The following is a 17,258-nucleotide window of genomic DNA, read 5'->3' as shown; positions in this document are numbered from 1 at the left end:
TTTGTGGGGGTAGGGCAATAACATGAGGCTACACCAGTGCAAACAGTTCAAGGAAAAAGGAGTAAATTTCAGAATCAACAGGAAAAACTAAATTATATAACAAAGGTAATATGAGCAATATTTATATCGCAGTACTTATAAATACTTTATTTTAAATTGCAACTTTGGAATTAATCCAGACAAAGCTTTAGAAAAGTTAATCATGGTTGTAGAACAATACAATTCTTCCTAAATTCACGATGGAGTCACATCTTGATAAATCCATTGTAAGTTAAAAATCCTGCAAGTCAAAAATCTGTTTAATATACCCAACCACCTGAACATCACAACTTAGCCCAGCCTACCTTAAACATGCTCAGAACACTTACATTCGCCCACAGCTGAGCATAATCATCTAACACAAAGCCTATTTTATAATAGAGTATTGAATATCTAATCAATTCACTGAATACTGTACTAGAAGTGAAAACTGGAATGGCTGTGTGGGAAACAGAATGCTTTGAAGTTGCTTACCCTCATGATGGCGTGGCTGCGAGGAGCTTTGGCTACTGCCGCCGCCCAGAGTCACGAGTATGTGTCACCATCCCAGGAAAAGACCAATATTCAAAATGTGAAGTTTGGTTTCCACTGAATGTGAATAGCTTTTGCACCATTACAAAGTTGAAAATGTAAGTCTAAATAACCAGTGTAAATTGAAGACCATCTGTGTACATGTTATCAGAGTGGGCAACATAAAAGAAAAAGTCCAGATAGGAAAAGCAGAGGTAAGGAGTAGTAATTGGGAAGGAGAGATGAGGGATGTTCAGATCCTTATCTTATAAAGCAGGGAATCAAGAGATGATATCTCTAAGTGATAAAATAAGAACTAAATCCTTAATATTACAAGTACAATTCATTCAATAACTTAAAACAGTGACATCATAATACTGGTACCATGATGACAAAGGGTGGTGTAAAGTTAAAAGGAAATCTTTATCTGTTAACAGTGACAAAGCAATAGCTCACAGAAAAATACAAAATGGAAAAAACATCCATTAGAACAAACAGTAGAAACCGTTAAAATATTTAGAAACTGAATCTGTGATATATATATATATATATATATAAATTTAACCATTTTCTTAAAAAGAATTTCTGTACTCCCTCTTTATAATCAGACTTGCCTGATTTCTCTTGTTCTCCAGCAGTGAAGTCTCATAGAGTTGAGCATTATGAAGAACAATTCCACAAAATGCCAAGTAAGCAGCAAAGTCCTAGAATACAGACAACAGGCAAGTAAGAACTGTCAATAAACCTGTCTTGTTATATTGCTGGAAACACGAACAGCATCCAAAAATATTTATAGTTCAAATAAATATTAAAAAACCAACAGCATCAAATAAACAGAGTAGATGTTTATTCTGCATAAAATTAGAAACTGATGCAAAGCAAGTGTTAGCTAAATGATACAATCCGTAGATGACAAGTGTTAATAAAGTCACCTAACGTCATAAAATAGTTATAAAATAAGCAAGGAGAAAGAGAGGAGACAGAGATCTCTTTACATGATTTGATACTGAAATTCACTTTATGCAAAAGTTAGTGTAGTCTCTAAATGATATTAAGACTTGGATTTAAGCTAAGACCATAAAAATAGTCCGTACCTTATTACTGGGGCAAACTGAAAGCTCACATGCTTGATAGGAGAATACTGGCAACAGCAGTCCCATACTAAATTGCAGATATTAAATATATTCTTTTAAACACGGGCCTATCACCCTCACAATACTATACCAAGGTGATGTGTTCACAGTTACACTAATTATTGATTAAAAGAAGTGGCATATTTTATTCACAATCATGAATTTATTCTGCCAAGAGATGATACCGACTAAGAATGACAATCTTTCAAGAGGGGTTTACCTGAATGGATTATAGACGAATAACGGAATAAACAGCCAATCTAGGACCATGTTTCCCACCACATATTCTCAGAGGTCATTAACAGAATAGGAGACTAGATGACTACTACACATTTAAAAAGGGACTTGCTATGTTCCGAAGCAATTAAGACATGGGGACCAACACCAGTGCCAATACAGCCTACAGCAGGAGACAAAAATAACTCTCTTATTGGAATGTCTTCCAAAAGTTCCTACTAATTTTCAGTGGAGGGACAGAAATAGCAATGGGCTTAAAGAGCAAGAATTCAGTGGGCTCCGTGATATACATATAATTACATATCCAGGAAGAGAAATAGTAAAACCTACTGACAGAATGAAGTTATAAACTGGTTTAAGGACTTCCATCCTTAAACGGAAAACACGTCGATGTGGTGCAAGGAAACTATCCCTTCAGAGTTGGACGAGAAAGGTAATAAAATAATGCTGACTGCCGCTCTTTCTGAAGCTAAAGTCACATCATCCAGCCTGAATTCACACCTTGGCGCCCCATCGTCTGTGTGCAAAGCTTATAAAATATTCTGAAATTTGCTTCACCAGGAGGCAATTCCAATTTTTAGTGGTCCTGGAGTGCTGAACTTGGAGCAGTTCTTTAGGGTTTTGTTTTTTTTAACTTAATGTTGAATTTCTTTATAGCAGTGATGAAAAGTAAATGGGAAAGTTAAAATATCACGTCACTCTCTGGATAGCCCCAGCATGCACACGGCCCTGAGGAAGGCTTGGGGGCGTGGCGAGGCAGGGGTCAGGCTGGGGGCGGGAGTTCTGTTGACTGAAGACCACAGGTCAGTACTGATTTAGCCAGAGGAAAGAGACCCCTCTGAACATTTCAGATCCTTTCAAACCATACTGCTTTTGTGATCAACAGTTTTGACAATTGCTTATTCCAAAGGTCTATACACGCTAAAGGGAAAGCATCTTCCTAAATTGAGGTCATACTAGGCACAAGTTTTGGTACCTTTTCATCTTTTTCAGTGAATGTCCCACCATTTCCTGATTTCTTGTTGATAGCCTGGGCTACACCAACAACCTGGTATAAGAAGAGAACATTGATCATTTCATTGACAGAAATTATTGGTATAAATTCACCAAAGCATGAAGAATTTCTACCTGTGCTTTAAAATAACAATAAGCTATAAAATTAAAACAATAGCTACAAAGTTAAAACAAATCCCTCAGCATTTAAACTAGTCCCTTAGCATTCTGTAATTTCTTTTTCTCATAAGAGTTCAAATGTTTCTAATTTCTTGAGTCCCAAACTGTATTTTATTTTGCAATTCCATACTGCTCTGTGAAAGAAATTTATTGGCAATCACTTTTATTGTGAATAATTTTCATGGCTTTTTGATAGAAAATAAACACAATTTATATTATATTTCAATAAAATATATGACAAAATGAATATTTTACATTGGTTTTAGCTATAATATTTCAAATGGCTAAATGTTATTTTATTGCAAATGAAACAGGACAAACGGCCCAGTCACAGAATTTAAAATATAGGAGAACCAATTAGGGTAAAAATAATTCCTAATGTAGGAACGTTGTCTAACTTCTTTGGAAATTTCTGAACTTGAAAATTATCTTACCATCAACAGACTTATTTGGGGGGAAAGAAGTTTTATTGAAAAATCAAACAAGAAATTAACAGACTGAGCCTGATTTCAAATCAGAAGGTGTTTGAAAGAAACTACATCTTAAGAAGACTGAGCTAAACTCTGGAAATGTGCCTGACATTTCCACAAAACACTTACCAAGACTCCTAAGAACCTTCTCATCTTTCTGCTTAAAGCATATTTTACTTACCCATTTAGTTCCAACTTAGTTTCCATATTACCTCAGTTTTATAAAGACCTTCAACTTACTTTTGCTTCCTCTTTATTACTCAAAGTTCCACTCTTTCCTTCCTTCTGCAATTTAATTAGTGGAAAAAGCTATTATTCTCTAAATGATTATATTTGAGGAATAAAGTCCTTAGTTTTGTGTGGACAGTTCATCCTTTTTTCTTAGCTCATCCTAGTCCCTTAGCTTTAAGAAATGGAAACAAAATTCCTCTCTCACACAGTAGAGCAAGGAATGGGAAACACATTCTTGTCTGATGCGGTTTTCTGCTCTTCTCAACACATTTCTCCCCGCCGCCATAACAGTGTACAAGGATGTTGACTTTTAAAAAGCAGAATCATTCAATTCTCCTGTACCTATTTTACACTCGTTAGTTCTTGGCTAACAGATTTCTCAAGGCTCCAATCTCAATGACTAAATGCTTACAAAAGCTTTTGTCTAAGGTCAAAACACCACAATTGCAGCCAGACACATTCACTTAAATACAACTGATGGGAGCCTCTTTAAAGTCTGGGGTCTAATATACAGTGCTACCAGTAAAACTGGATGACTTTAAAACCAATACAATATTGTAAAGTAATTAACCTCCAATTAAAATAAATAAATTTATATTTTAAAAAATCGCTTTTGGTGAAATTTTATCCTCCACTTGTTTGCAGAATAAGGATGGGGTGTGGTGGTGTTCTGCATTTGTTCTGTCTAGCAAACTGACCAGAAATCTTGTTCACAGGCTTTAAAACCTACCATGTACACCATGAATACCAACTCTTTCCTATATTTAATTTTGTTTCCTTAGCATTACAACAAGATATTAATCATTAGGCAACTTCATGGAATAAGGACTTCCAATGATGAATTTTCCATCCTTTGTGGTAACAAATTATTTCTCTTACTAATAATTTTATAGATTTAGATAGGTTAATTTAAGGGATGATAAATTAAATATAAGTAATATATTCTTTCAAAAAAACAGGCAAGTTCTTTCAAGAGACTATTAGACCAGGAAAATATAATACTCATATGTGCCTCAATACCTAGATGGATGACATTTTTAAAACAGCACTGATAAAGACAACAGATAAAAATCTGAGAAAAGGTACAGTGTTTGTCCAAGGTGATGTTAAGACAGGAAAAGGCCAGAAGACTTTGATTCTCCAAATTTCATAGAGCCCAGCAAACCATGTACCCCATGTCCTCCTCGTGTTAATAAAAAGTCTTTCCTTTTTCTACCATCTATTGCTCCTTTCAACAAATCAGTTAATTTTCTTCAAGACAAGGTTTTTAATGTCAGTTTACAAGGACAGCTTTTATTCAAAGTATTTGTCAGACCTCGTATCTGAGAGGCGAAGCCCCTAAACATGTTAGCTTCCATATCAGAAACCCAATCGCTTCTGCTTACCCACTGGCTACCTGCAGGGCTCTCAAACACCAATGCTTTATGCTATTTTTTAAAGCATCAAGAAGCTTCTCGGTTTTCTATTTCACCGGCACTTTTCACAGCATAAATGCGTATCATGTCCTCACAGGGTCAAGTGTTCTTTTAGGAATGCAAAGGGCAAGACTTGATTCTGGCTGGGTGACAATGAGGAATGTGACAGCTGGTCGCTGCATGGACAAGTGATCATCGCCACAGAGAACAACTTCTTCCTCCATCAGCAGCTGCCCTGACCTTCACTGAGGCCATACATCAGTTTCTACGCTTCTCCCCATTCCTCGTTCCAGGGGATGCTCGGCATGGAGGCTAAAAGGCAGAGAGAGAAGGCAAAGGCTCTACAATCTTAGCTGTCTCTCTCTCCCACCAGCAAAATGTCTCTATCATTATGACGCGATTCCAGACCATCTACAACCTGAGCTGAAAACCTAACTTCATCAAGAAAACAGGAACTTAATGCAGACAGAAGACAGTGGAGAGGTCTCCCTATTGCTCTTCCTCAAGCTTTCCCAACTCAGTCATTCATTCAGCAACAAATATTTCATTCAACAGATAATCAATAAGCACCGTGAATGTCCCAGTCACTGTTTTAGACAATGAAGAGGGCACAGTAGTGGACAAGACAGATGCAGACCTGCTCTTCAAGGAGCTGACGTTCTAGTCAGGCTGTTACACTCTGAAGGGAATCCTACTCCCATGCCCTTGCCCACACCTCTTATACAGACAAAATGGAACCGACGGGTTGACCTGACCACTCCAGGCTGTTTCACCTCTCTTCCAAATCCTAGGCAATTGGCAAACGATGGCCATGTTCCATGTGGTAGGCAAGATAAAGACCTACAAGGATGTCCCATCCTACTCCCTGCAACCTACGACTATGAGACCTCAAATGACAAAAGGGATTTGGCAGATATGACTAAGTTACATATCTGAAGACTATCCTGAATAATCTGGGTGATCCTAATGTAATCAGACGGCTTCCCCAATGGCGCAGTGGTAAAGAAACCACCTGCCAAAGCAGGAGACTCAGGTTCCATCCCTGGGTCGGGAAAATCCCCTGGAGAAGGAAATGGCAACCCACTCCAGTATTTTTGCCTGAGAAATCCCATGGACAGAGGAGCCTGGCGGGCTACAGTCCATGGGGTCACAAAGAGTCAGACACGACTGAGCAACTAAGCACATACAATGTAATCACAAGAATCCCATAAGGATTTGAGGATTTGAGGCAGGCAAGTCAGAATTAGAGATTTTAAGATGCAGCTGCAGGTTCTGAAGATGAGGAAGGGGCCACAAGCCAAGTGATGCAGGCAGCCCACTGAAGCAGGAAAGGTTAAGAGGATAGATTTCTTCTCTAAAGACTTCACAGAGAAACACAGCCCTGCTGACACTTAGTGCCAGCCTGCTGAGAACTATTTCAGACCTCCAAAACTCTAAGATAATACATTTGTGTTGTTTCAAGCCATGAAATTCCAGTAGTTTTTTCACGGCAGCAATAAAAAACTAATACATTCCGTTAGCATTACTCTCACATGCTCCCGTCCCTGGGCACTCTTCCTCACCCCATATCATATCTTGTGCTTCACCATTTAAATCCTCACCTCCTTTGAAAGCCCTGACATCTCACTGCTGTTGTTTTCTTGCCTTCAGTCTACCTTTGACACTTATGCCAAATTTATAGTGTTCTTCTTGGAACACTATTTTGCACGCAAAAATGATCTCTTTACTCAAAGCTTTTAATGGTTCCATCCATCCATCTATAGGACAAAAAAACTGCAGATTCTCATTCCTTACACTCCACATAAACTAAAATCACTTACAAGGGTCTTTGACACAGAATGCCACAATGACCTTGGCGTACTTCATCCCTTGAAAGATTTTCTTCCACTTTCTCAACTGAGGCTGTCTCCAAAAAGCTTGCCTTCAAAGTCCTTTGAAATTCTGTGTGGCAGTTAAGCGTGCCACAATCTGGTGACGAGGTATTCTCATTTTTAACCTCATTCCTTCTACTTACATCCTAAATTTGCAACACAGTTGTTTCCTAAGGACATGATTCATATCTATGCCTATGGAAGCATCAATACCTGACACTGTTCTCAATGCTTCGTAGATACTTGCTGTTGATGATAAGGGAAGAAGGGTTAGAGAAATCAAAGTTTTTTAGGGTGATGTACTTACTGAAGTTTTGGTGCTAGTGGTAAAGAACCTGCCTGCCAATACAGGAGATGTAAGAGACAGGGGTTCGATCCCTGGGTTGGGAAGCCACCCCCCCCCCCCCCCCCCAGAAAAGGGCATGGCAACCCACTCCAGTAATTGTGCCTGGAGAGTCCCAAGGACACAGGAACCTGGAGGGCTACAGTCCATAAGGTCACAAAGAGGCGGACACGACTGAAGTGACTTAGCACAGACATACTTACTGGATAATTCACATCTGAATAACAGTTAATAATATTTGACTATTTTTCTTCTCTTCTTCCCTTGATATTAAGAGTTCTGTCCTCATACATGAAACTTATGTGGCAGCAAGAAATATACACACTTAATAAGTCTTTAGCTATGGAGTTGAAACTTACAGCCTAAAAGGACTTTGGAAAAGCGTGAAAGAAAAGTCTGAGATTGTTTTAATTTTAAAAATATAGAAAATCACAGAGAATGAGAAAATAAACATCCACCCCTTGTCATCTAAAACAGCAGGAAAGTGGGGCTTGTTAAAACATTGCTTGGTGGGTCCCACCCCCAGAGTGTTGGAGTCAGAGATCTAGGTTGGGGCCCAAGAATCTGTTTTACTACGTTCACTAAAAGTTCTCTGCTGCTGCTGCTAAGTCGCTTCAGTCATGTCCGACTCTGTGCGACCCCATAGACGGCAGCCCACCAGGCTCCCCCGTCCCTGGGATTCTCCAGGCAAGAACACTGGAGTGGGTTGCCATTTCCTTCTCCAATGCATGAAAGTGAAAAGTGAAAGTGAAGTCGCTCAGTCGTGTCCGACTCTTAGTGATCCCAAGGACTGCAGCCTACCAGGCTCCTCCGTCCATGGGATTTTCCAGGCAAGAGTACTGGAGTGGGGTGCCATTGCCTTCTCTAAAGTATCAGCAAAGATTATCAATTTTTACGGCTTTCCAAGTGGTTCAGTGGTAAACCATCCGCCTCTCAATGCAGGAGACGCAGGAGATGCGTGTTTGATCCCTGCCTCGGGAAACTCTCCTAGAGAAGGAAAAGGCAACCCATTCAAGCATCCCAGCCTGGGAAATCCCATGGAGAGAGGAATCCATGGGGTCGAAGAGTGGGACACAACTGAGAGACTGAGCGCGCGCACAAACGAGACGTACAGAAAAATTGGGGGTTTTCGCCCAAAGCGGGCGGAAAGCTTGTAAACCGACAACACGGAGGTAGACGGCTGACCACGACGACACAAGGCCTGAGCACAGCGGAAGCAGTTGGGGCACGGGGTCTCCACAACGGACGGCAGGGGCGAGCGCACGCGCAGAAGGACGACGGGCGCCGAAAGAGCGGTGCCGAAACCCGGCCGCCCCGCGCGCACGCGCGCATGCGCCCCTCCCCGCGTTCGCCCGATGCGCGCGCACGAGCCCGGCCCCGTTGGCCCCTCCGCAGGCGCGCCCCCTGCCCTCGCCCTCCTCCCCTTCTGCGGGAGCCTGGGTCGTAAAAGCCCGAGACAGGTGATGCCAAATGCTGCTGGTCTAGGGACAAAATACGTGTTGATAGCCATTGATGTAGAACTGCTCAATATTAATATTTGGTAATGTTTCCTCTTTTTAAGTTAAATTACGAAGATATCACATTGGACTTTTCTCTTCCCAGTCTCATTGTATTTGATGCCAAATGTCTGGGATATTTGCAGTTTTTTGCTACTACAAACAATCCACAATGAACATATCTGTATAGGACTCTTTGTACATGTGTGAGAGCTTTGGGGCTTCCCGGTGTTGCTAGTGGTAAAGAACCCACCGCCAATGCAGGGGACACAAAGAGACCTGGGTTTGATATCTGGGTTGGGAAGATCCCCTGGAGGAGGGCATGGCAACCCACTCCAGCACTCTTGCCTGGAGAATCCCATGGACAGAGGAGCCTGGCGGGCTACAGTCCATGGGGTTGCAGAGAGTCAGACACGACTGAGCGACACAGTTTGCACACACACAGGTGAGAGTTTCTTTGATGAAATCTTTAAAGGATTCTAGAATTTTTACCTTTATCATCAGTGCAGAAAAGCTCTGTTAACCTCACATCCTAACCAGAACCTAGTATGATGAGGCTTTTTAATCTTTGTCTATCTGTTGGTAAAAATGTATCTCATTATTGCTTTAATTTGTATTTCCCTGATTACTATAGAGAATGAACACTTTTTAATTATTATTGGCTACCTTAGTTTTCTTTTTCTGTGTTGCCAATGTGTATCTTTGCCAATTTTGACCTTTTCATTGTTGTTTTGAATTGTCTGGCTTTTTGAGAATCAAAGTTTCTTATTTCTTTAAATGGCTGGTAAGACTGACTTTACTTGGTTGTGATCCATTTTATCCAACTGTTATGCACAAGTCCTACTATACCTATTTCTTTCAAGAGTATGTTTATGGATCTTCCAGGGTTGGGAGACAAGACAAGAAAGATTACAGGAGTGGATGCTTTTACTCTTGCAGCCTGGGTGGCCAAGAAGAGGCAGTCAGGGTGAAGAGAAACTTTTAGGAAGTTGCAAGATGTAAACAGCAGTGCCCTGAAGATAACTGGCATCAGAAATACATTATCAATGGCCAGTGGCTCTAATATAGTTAATAAACCCATTCCTGGTCAAAAAAAAGGAAAACTTATAATGCCAAAAAGTTTGCCATTTAAAAAAAGGAGAAGGAAGGGTCTGCAATGTAATGGGTACTTTCTCTGTTAATCCTTCTAATCTTTGTCACAACACTTTTGGGTCAATATGATTACTCTTATTTCATTGCAAGAGCAGCTGATATTCAGAAAAGTAAACCAGGTAGTGCAAGAATGTGGAGACCCCCATGCTTCTCCAGGTATAACCCTGTAAGCTATGATCTTTCCACTACTCCCCTGCAGGGGAGAGTGGGCCAGAACTAATATAAAATACAGCTTCCTAAGTACTAGGACTCAAACGAGACAAATCCTGAAGACCACCAGTTTCCCAGTATATCCAGGACTGTTCTCAGACCCCATACATATGCTTATCTTGTTAATGCATGCTTTCCTCAAAGGGAATGGAACAGTTTTAAAACGAAACAAAACCAAGTCCAAAGTGGCTGCTTAAAGTTCTGTTTTCTTAGACTCCTGATTATAAATTATGTTTACTGCCAAGAACTACTTACATAACATAGAAGTCCTATGTTTCAGGGGGAACTAGATAATAAGCAATTTCAAAAATAAGCAGATTATTCAAGAAAAAGCAGAATAAGCCTATGGTGATAAAAGTCAGAACTGGGTAGCCCATGGCTCTTGGGCATTGACAATGGACAATGGTCATTAAAGTGTTCACTATCTTGATTGGGGTGTTACTTACACAGATGTATAAACATTTGTCAAACCTCATCAAATTGTATAATACACATAATTTACTGTATGTAAACTTTACCTTCTGAACTGAAACTTTACCTTAGTTTTTAAAAGTAATCTGGTGATTGCTTATGATGTTGTAAGATGGCGGTCCATGTGCTGAGCTCCCAGCTGCCCTGGTCACGGAGGGACGCACTGAGGTCCTGACCGTGTGCTCCCGGATGGCACCAGAACACATCCACCTTTCGGGGTCAGTAGCTGTCCCACCCTGGGAACATCCAGTGGGAGTGGTGCCAACCTGAGATTGGATCCCTTCCAGACAAGGGATGCTGGGCATAATTCTTGACCCGAGTATTTATTCTTATTCCTTTGCACCAAAAAAAAAAAAAAAAACCAAAAACTCTTCCCTGCCAAAAGTCAAACTCTGCTACACCAGTTTTTAAGTGATGAGGTGAAGGTCTGAAACCTAGAACCACAGGGACTTGCCACCTTCTTATTAGACCTCTCTACCCCAGGGATACAGAGATTCAGGTCTGAGACAGAGCAGCACACAGCTGCTGTGAGCGAACTGTCTCCTCCTCTGCCCTTTACAAACTGCAGAGACACAAAGGTTACATAGCAGAAAAGAGCCTGCTGTCCTTCTCATGACAGGCAACGCTCAGCCCTTACTGTTTTTATTTAATTTTCCATTCGTCCATTTGTCTGCCCTTGCATCACTGCACAAGGAGGACAAGGACATTGTCTGACCCTCCGTTTGGTGACAAGCTCTGCGGTGGGCACTGTCACACTCCCTGTCTCACTACGACCCCCGTCAAACCTTCCACTATTTGCACCTCCCGCTGAAGCTTCACAGACCAGTCACCTTAAGCACAGAGGGGTGAAGAGAGGTTCTTCAGCAATCACTGACCTTAAGCCGGCCCTCAAGACCGAGTTGTTTTTACTACAGTTGTAACTCTCTCCTTTGAACTCTATCTTGCTTGGCTAATTTGGAGCAAGTGCAAAATAACAATAAAAAATTTGTGTACTCAATATATGTTGTTCAAATTATACTTGCACTTTGTATCAGAATAATCCTATCACTGTCTAAGCCCACCTTTACACATGTCATTGCCGAAAATGACTTCAGAGCCTGGGCTCTATTGACCAACTAAGATTTATTTTCAGGGAGAGGTCCTGCGTTCTGCCAGGTGCTGCCTTGCAAAAGCACAGGCTTCACCCGGACAGTTGCTGTTGGGTTTGGATTCCATCAAACCAGGATGGAGTCTGTTCTGGCACTGCCTACACTTACAAAAGGTCCGTGCTCTGCAGCCTGGCTGATGCTGTTCTAGTAAAGCTCTCTGATAATTACAGGGTGAAGGGGTGTGCCCATAATGCGCACCCAATACACACAGAACAGAAGTAACACAGCAAAAGCAGCAAAACGCAAGTTTCATGCATCAGGACACTGAACAGGCTGAACCTCACTCACAAATCAAAGCTGGTATCACAGGGTTGAGAGAGCACCTTAATGGGAGCTGAACTAAGTGTTTAGATCAGTGTTCTTGTTTCTACTAGCCCATCGAACTGCATCACAGCCAGTTAGATATTCACATCATAGAAGCTAGATATTCACAACATTTAACTGAAGAGATCCAGGGGGAAAATCTGTGTGTGTTTATCATTTTTTTTTTTTTTACATTTAACAAATCCTTCATATAGAGAATATAATTTATAGTATTTTATCTCTAAGTGTTTTTTCCTCCAAGATGGAAGATGAGCCTTAAAAGATAACCTACAGGAAAGCTCAGATGCAGAGAGACACCAGTCTCGCCAGCAGAACTCGGAGCAGTAGGCATTACCAGCACAGAGGCGTGCCCGCCTCCACACAGCTGTGCACTAATGCACCGAGTAATTAACTGGGAATCACTGTTGGCAACTCTGGATTTTATCATTCTATTATTCCTGTCCGTAATTTTGCATTTTCCAAAACTAAAATAGTACGAGAGTTGGTTGGTAGCTTTTCAGGTACAATCATGAATAAAGATGAACAAGGTAACTATTTCATGGTGAGAAGAATGCAGCCTTAGAATAAGATGACCTGGGTCTGAATTCCAGCCCTCCCACTTTACAGATATGAAATATTGGGACATTTTCTTAACTTGACCCAGTCCTTAATTCTGCATCTGAGATGGGGATGATGATGTCAGTATAAAACACTTATTTCTGATCTCTAAAGGTTGGCAGGAAGATCCAAGTACTACTGCTATTAACCACATAGCCTTGATTAAATTTCGACTTGAGACCCCTTTTATTTGTTTTAGTTTCTAGGCTCTAAAATGGCAAAGATACATTTTTAAAAAAAAATTTTTAAAGTAGATTTCAGGTAAACTAGGTTACTGCACACCAGGCATGCAGTTTAAATGTCACCCTTTCATCTCCTTGGTAAGCATTCTTGTCTCACCTCGCTCTCATGGAGTCTACAGTCTAGGGAGGGCAAACACAGAAACCAGTAAGCTGATACATAGTATGCCTAATGGTGACTAGCAAAGATGGAAATAACGGTTGATAGTCAATAAAAAAGGGGCTTTCCAGGCAGCTCAGCAGATAAAGAAATCTGCCTGTCAATGCAGGAGACACTGGTTCAATCCCTGGATTGGGAAAATCCCCTGGAGAAGGAAATGGCAAGTCACTCCAGTATTCTCGCCTAGGAAATCCCATGGACAGAGGAGCCTGGCTGACTACAGTCCATGGGGTGGCAAAGAGTCGGACACGGCTGAGCATAACACAGCACAGCAGCACTCAATACGGACGGCCGAAGAACTTCATACTGAGACGTCATCTGAGTGAAAACCTGGAGGACTGCAGTACTCCAGTGGTGGCCTCTCACAGCAGGGCATGTGGGTTCGATTCAGGCTGGGGAACTAAGATTCTGTGTGCCATGGGGCAACTAGGCCTATGTGCCGCCACTACTGAGCCTGCGTGACCCAACAAAAGATCCCACCTGATGCAAGTAAGGCCCAATACAGCAAAAATAAATAAATGAATATTTTAAAACAAACCAAAAAAGCCTGATGGAGATGAGATGGTGAGCCATGTGGAGAACTAGGTGAAGGGACTTCAGACAAGGAAACAGCAAGTGCAGAGGGCCTGGGGATGGAGCTTACCTGACTTGTTGAGAAAACAGCTGTGCTAGAGAGGACTGGCAGGGAGAGAGAACAGGTGAGATCAGACGGGCTTCAGGGGCTGGATCATGCGGGACCTTTCTTAGACAGTGAAGGGGAAAACCATTGCAAGGTTTAAAGCAGGGGAGAGATGAGATCTAACAAGTTTTATAAAGTGCATTTTAGACTGGATTACAGGAAGTCCAAGGCTGGAAGTACGGGCATCAGCTGGGGTGGGAAAGGCTGCTGTAATTCAGGTGCTCCATGCCGATGCGCCAGTGAGGCAGACGTGCAGGTGGAGAGCACTGACTGAAGGGGCCATCGAGGGTTTGCCTGATGCGCTGGATATACACTGGGGGGTGGGGGGATGAATTTCACCTGATTATAGCCTGTAAGGAATATAGCTTGAATGACTGGGATGACAGATAAGTTAACTGTGATGGGGCTGGGTACAGAGCAGGTTGAGAGGGAAGGAAGATCAGGGGGGGTGTTTTAGACATGTTACAGGGTAAGGCGAGAACTGCGAGTTCTCATCGCTAGCTCTCGCCTCATGGATGTCTTGTGGCCCTGCACAGAGTGGTTTCCGTAGAGTGTTGAGGCTGAAGGCTGGTGCATTATGCTCCAGCGAGAGGGAGGAATGGAAACAGCAAACAGGGATAACTCTTTCCAAGAGTTTAGCTCTTGTGGTCATCAGGGAAATGGTGGTCTCTGCAAGGAGATGTGCAATCCAATGAGCATTTGCTTTTGTTTTTAAGATGGGAGAAATAATAGCATGTTTGTATGGAAAGGAGTACGTCAAGGCTGTATATTGTCACTCTGCTTATCTAACTTACATGCAGAATACATCATGAGAAATGTTGGACTGGATGAAGCACAAGCTGGAATCAAGACTGCTGTGAGAAATATCAATAACCTCAGATATGCAGATGACACCACCCTTATGGCAGAAAGTGAAGAACTAAAGAGCTTCTTGATGAAAGTGAAAGAGGAGAGTGAAAAAGTTGGCTTAAAACTCGACATTCAGAAAACTAAGATCATGGCATCTGGTCCCATCACTTCATGGCAAATAGATGGGGAAATAGTGGAAACAGTGACAGACTTTATTTTGGGGGGCTCCAAAATCACTGCAGAGGGTGACAGCAGCCATGATATTATAACACACTTACTCCTTGGAAGAAAAGTTATGACCAACCTGGACAGCATATTAAAAAGCAGAGACTACTTTACCAACAAAGGTCCGTCGAGTCAAAGCTATGGTTTTTCCAGGAGTCATGTATGGATGTGGGAGTTGGACTATAAGGAAAACTGAGCACCGAAGAATTGATGCGTTTGAACTGTGGTGTTGGAGAAGACTGTTGGGAGTCCCTTGGACTGCAAGGAGATCCAACCAGTCCATCCTTAAGGAAATCAGTCCTGAATATTCATTGGAAGGACTGATGCTGAAGCTGAAACACCAATACTTTGGCCACCTGATGCAAAGAACAGACTCACTGGAAAAGACTGAAGGCGGGAGAGAAGGGGAAGACAGAGGATGAGATGGCTGGATGGCCATCACCAACTCGATGGACATGAGTCTGAGTAAGCTCCGGGATTTGGCGATGGACAGGGAAGCCTGGCATACTGCAGTCCATGGGGTCACAGAGTCAGACAGGACCGAATGACTGAACTGAACTGATGCTGACAAACCAATTTGGTGGAGGAGGCGCCTTGGTGATTCTGGACACAGTGGGAGGAGCTGCTGGGCTGTCTCTGAGCAGATGAGATGGATGAGAGAGCACAAGTGCCAGGCTGACCTTTGCTACTTCACAAACAGTTAAAGTCAAAGGGGAATCAGAGGGGACTTCCCTGATGGGCCAGTGGTCGGACTCTGAGCTTCCAATGCAAGGGATAGGGTCTGTCCTTGGTTCAGGAACTACAATCCCACATGCTACTTGGCCAAAAAAAATTTTTAATTAAAAAAAATAGAAAAACCCCCAAAACCCTAAACAATTTTTTACTTAAAAAAGAAAAAAAAAGGGGAGGGGAGAGGCAGGAATCTAGAGAGTATGAAGTCAGATACAGGAGTGGGGAAGAAAGACGGGGAAGTGCTCTGTGGAAGGACGCCTCTAATTGCTTTGTTTGTCACTGAAATAGTAAGCAAGACCACCAGCTCAAAGTGGGGACGGGGACACAGCACTGAGATCTGCGGAGAGAGGAGAAAATAACAGACAGTGAGGCAACACATCCACCCACTGCCCCCCAAAGGGCCAACTGTTTTCATCCCCACAAACCCATTCTCTCTTTTGCATGTTCTATTTTAGGAAATATCACAATTCTCCCTCATTACATCTACCTAAAAAACCCAGAAAGTATTCTACATTCTTTCTTCCACTCAACCCTCCATCAAATCAACCCCTCACCCCTACAAACAGAGGTGTAACTAACAAGTCCACTTCTAGTCTTGATTCTGTAAACTCCTCCTTACCAACCGCCCTGCTTCCAGACAGAACCTTCTCGGCGTATGAACACATATGGAAATCAAAATCTATCAAGCATCAAATTATGTGGCTCTGGGTTACAGTATAAACAAAGGAAACTGTTCATCCTTAATGCTGTGGCCACACAGATCTTTAAATGATAGCAAATGCTTCCTGGCTTAAAAAATAAAATAAAACCCAGCACCTCGTTTGCATGGCAATCTAAGGACTCTGTGACCTTGCCAGGACCTGCCTGTATGGCCTCATCTCCAGTTTATACTCAAGCAAACACTCTGCTGAAGTACTGGACACATTGCTTCCACTCGTGATCCATGAGGGAGGAAGAAAATATGGTGCAGAAAGATAACAGATAATAAAGACACACCAGTGGGTATTTTCCCATGGGTATTAAGAAGCCAAGGACTTAAGCTACACGCAAACAGTGATCTCACGGAGACTCGCATTGGTGACATAATGTTTTAAGACTTTTAATACCTCAATCATTTGCCATAGCTCAAACAGCAGGCATCTCCCTCTTGTCTCCTCAACCTTCTTCTATGGAGAAGGGAATTGCAACCCACTCCAGTATTCTCGCCTAGAGAATTCCAGGCACAGAAGAGCCTGGCCCACTATGGCCCACGGGGTTGCAAAGAGTCGGACATGACTGAAGTGACTTAGCACGCGTGCATGCTTCCTCTTCTGTGTCTACGTTCTCTATGACTCAAGCCAGTCTGGAAGAGCACATATGCCAACTTGCCACATTTTTGAAAACTCTTATCTGTGTTGCCTCTGGTAGATATTATTTTTTTAGTACATAAAAGGCTGAAAAACAATAATTTTTAAGATTTTTTTTTTTTTTTACTGAAGTATAGGTAACTTATGTTTCAGGAGTACCGCAAACTGATTTACTTATATACAAATATATTCTTTTTCAGATTCTTTT

At 42.0% G+C, this 17,258-nt stretch overlaps 1 protein-coding gene across 1 annotated transcript in view; it reads right to left on the bottom strand.

Annotated features, from left to right (window-relative positions):
• PDE5A (phosphodiesterase 5A) overlaps positions 1-17,258 on the bottom strand; it is a 142,865-nt gene that overhangs the window by 77,957 nt on the left and 47,650 nt on the right. Inside the window, exons 4-5 of the mRNA XM_068975114.1 lie at positions 2,896-2,967; positions 1,164-1,253 (exon numbers count right to left, since the gene is read on the bottom strand). Coding sequence (XP_068831215.1) covers positions 1,164-1,253; positions 2,896-2,967 — 162 coding nt within the window. The remainder of the gene's footprint in view (positions 1-1,163; positions 1,254-2,895; positions 2,968-17,258) is intronic.

Source organism: Capricornis sumatraensis, chromosome 7 (assembly GCF_032405125.1).
Source record: "Capricornis sumatraensis isolate serow.1 chromosome 7, serow.2, whole genome shotgun sequence".
In the NCBI taxonomy this organism is placed as follows: domain Eukaryota; kingdom Metazoa; phylum Chordata; class Mammalia; order Artiodactyla; family Bovidae; genus Capricornis; species Capricornis sumatraensis.
The sequence above is the reverse complement of the archived record's forward strand: the minus strand, read 5'-3'. Positions and strand labels throughout refer to the sequence as shown.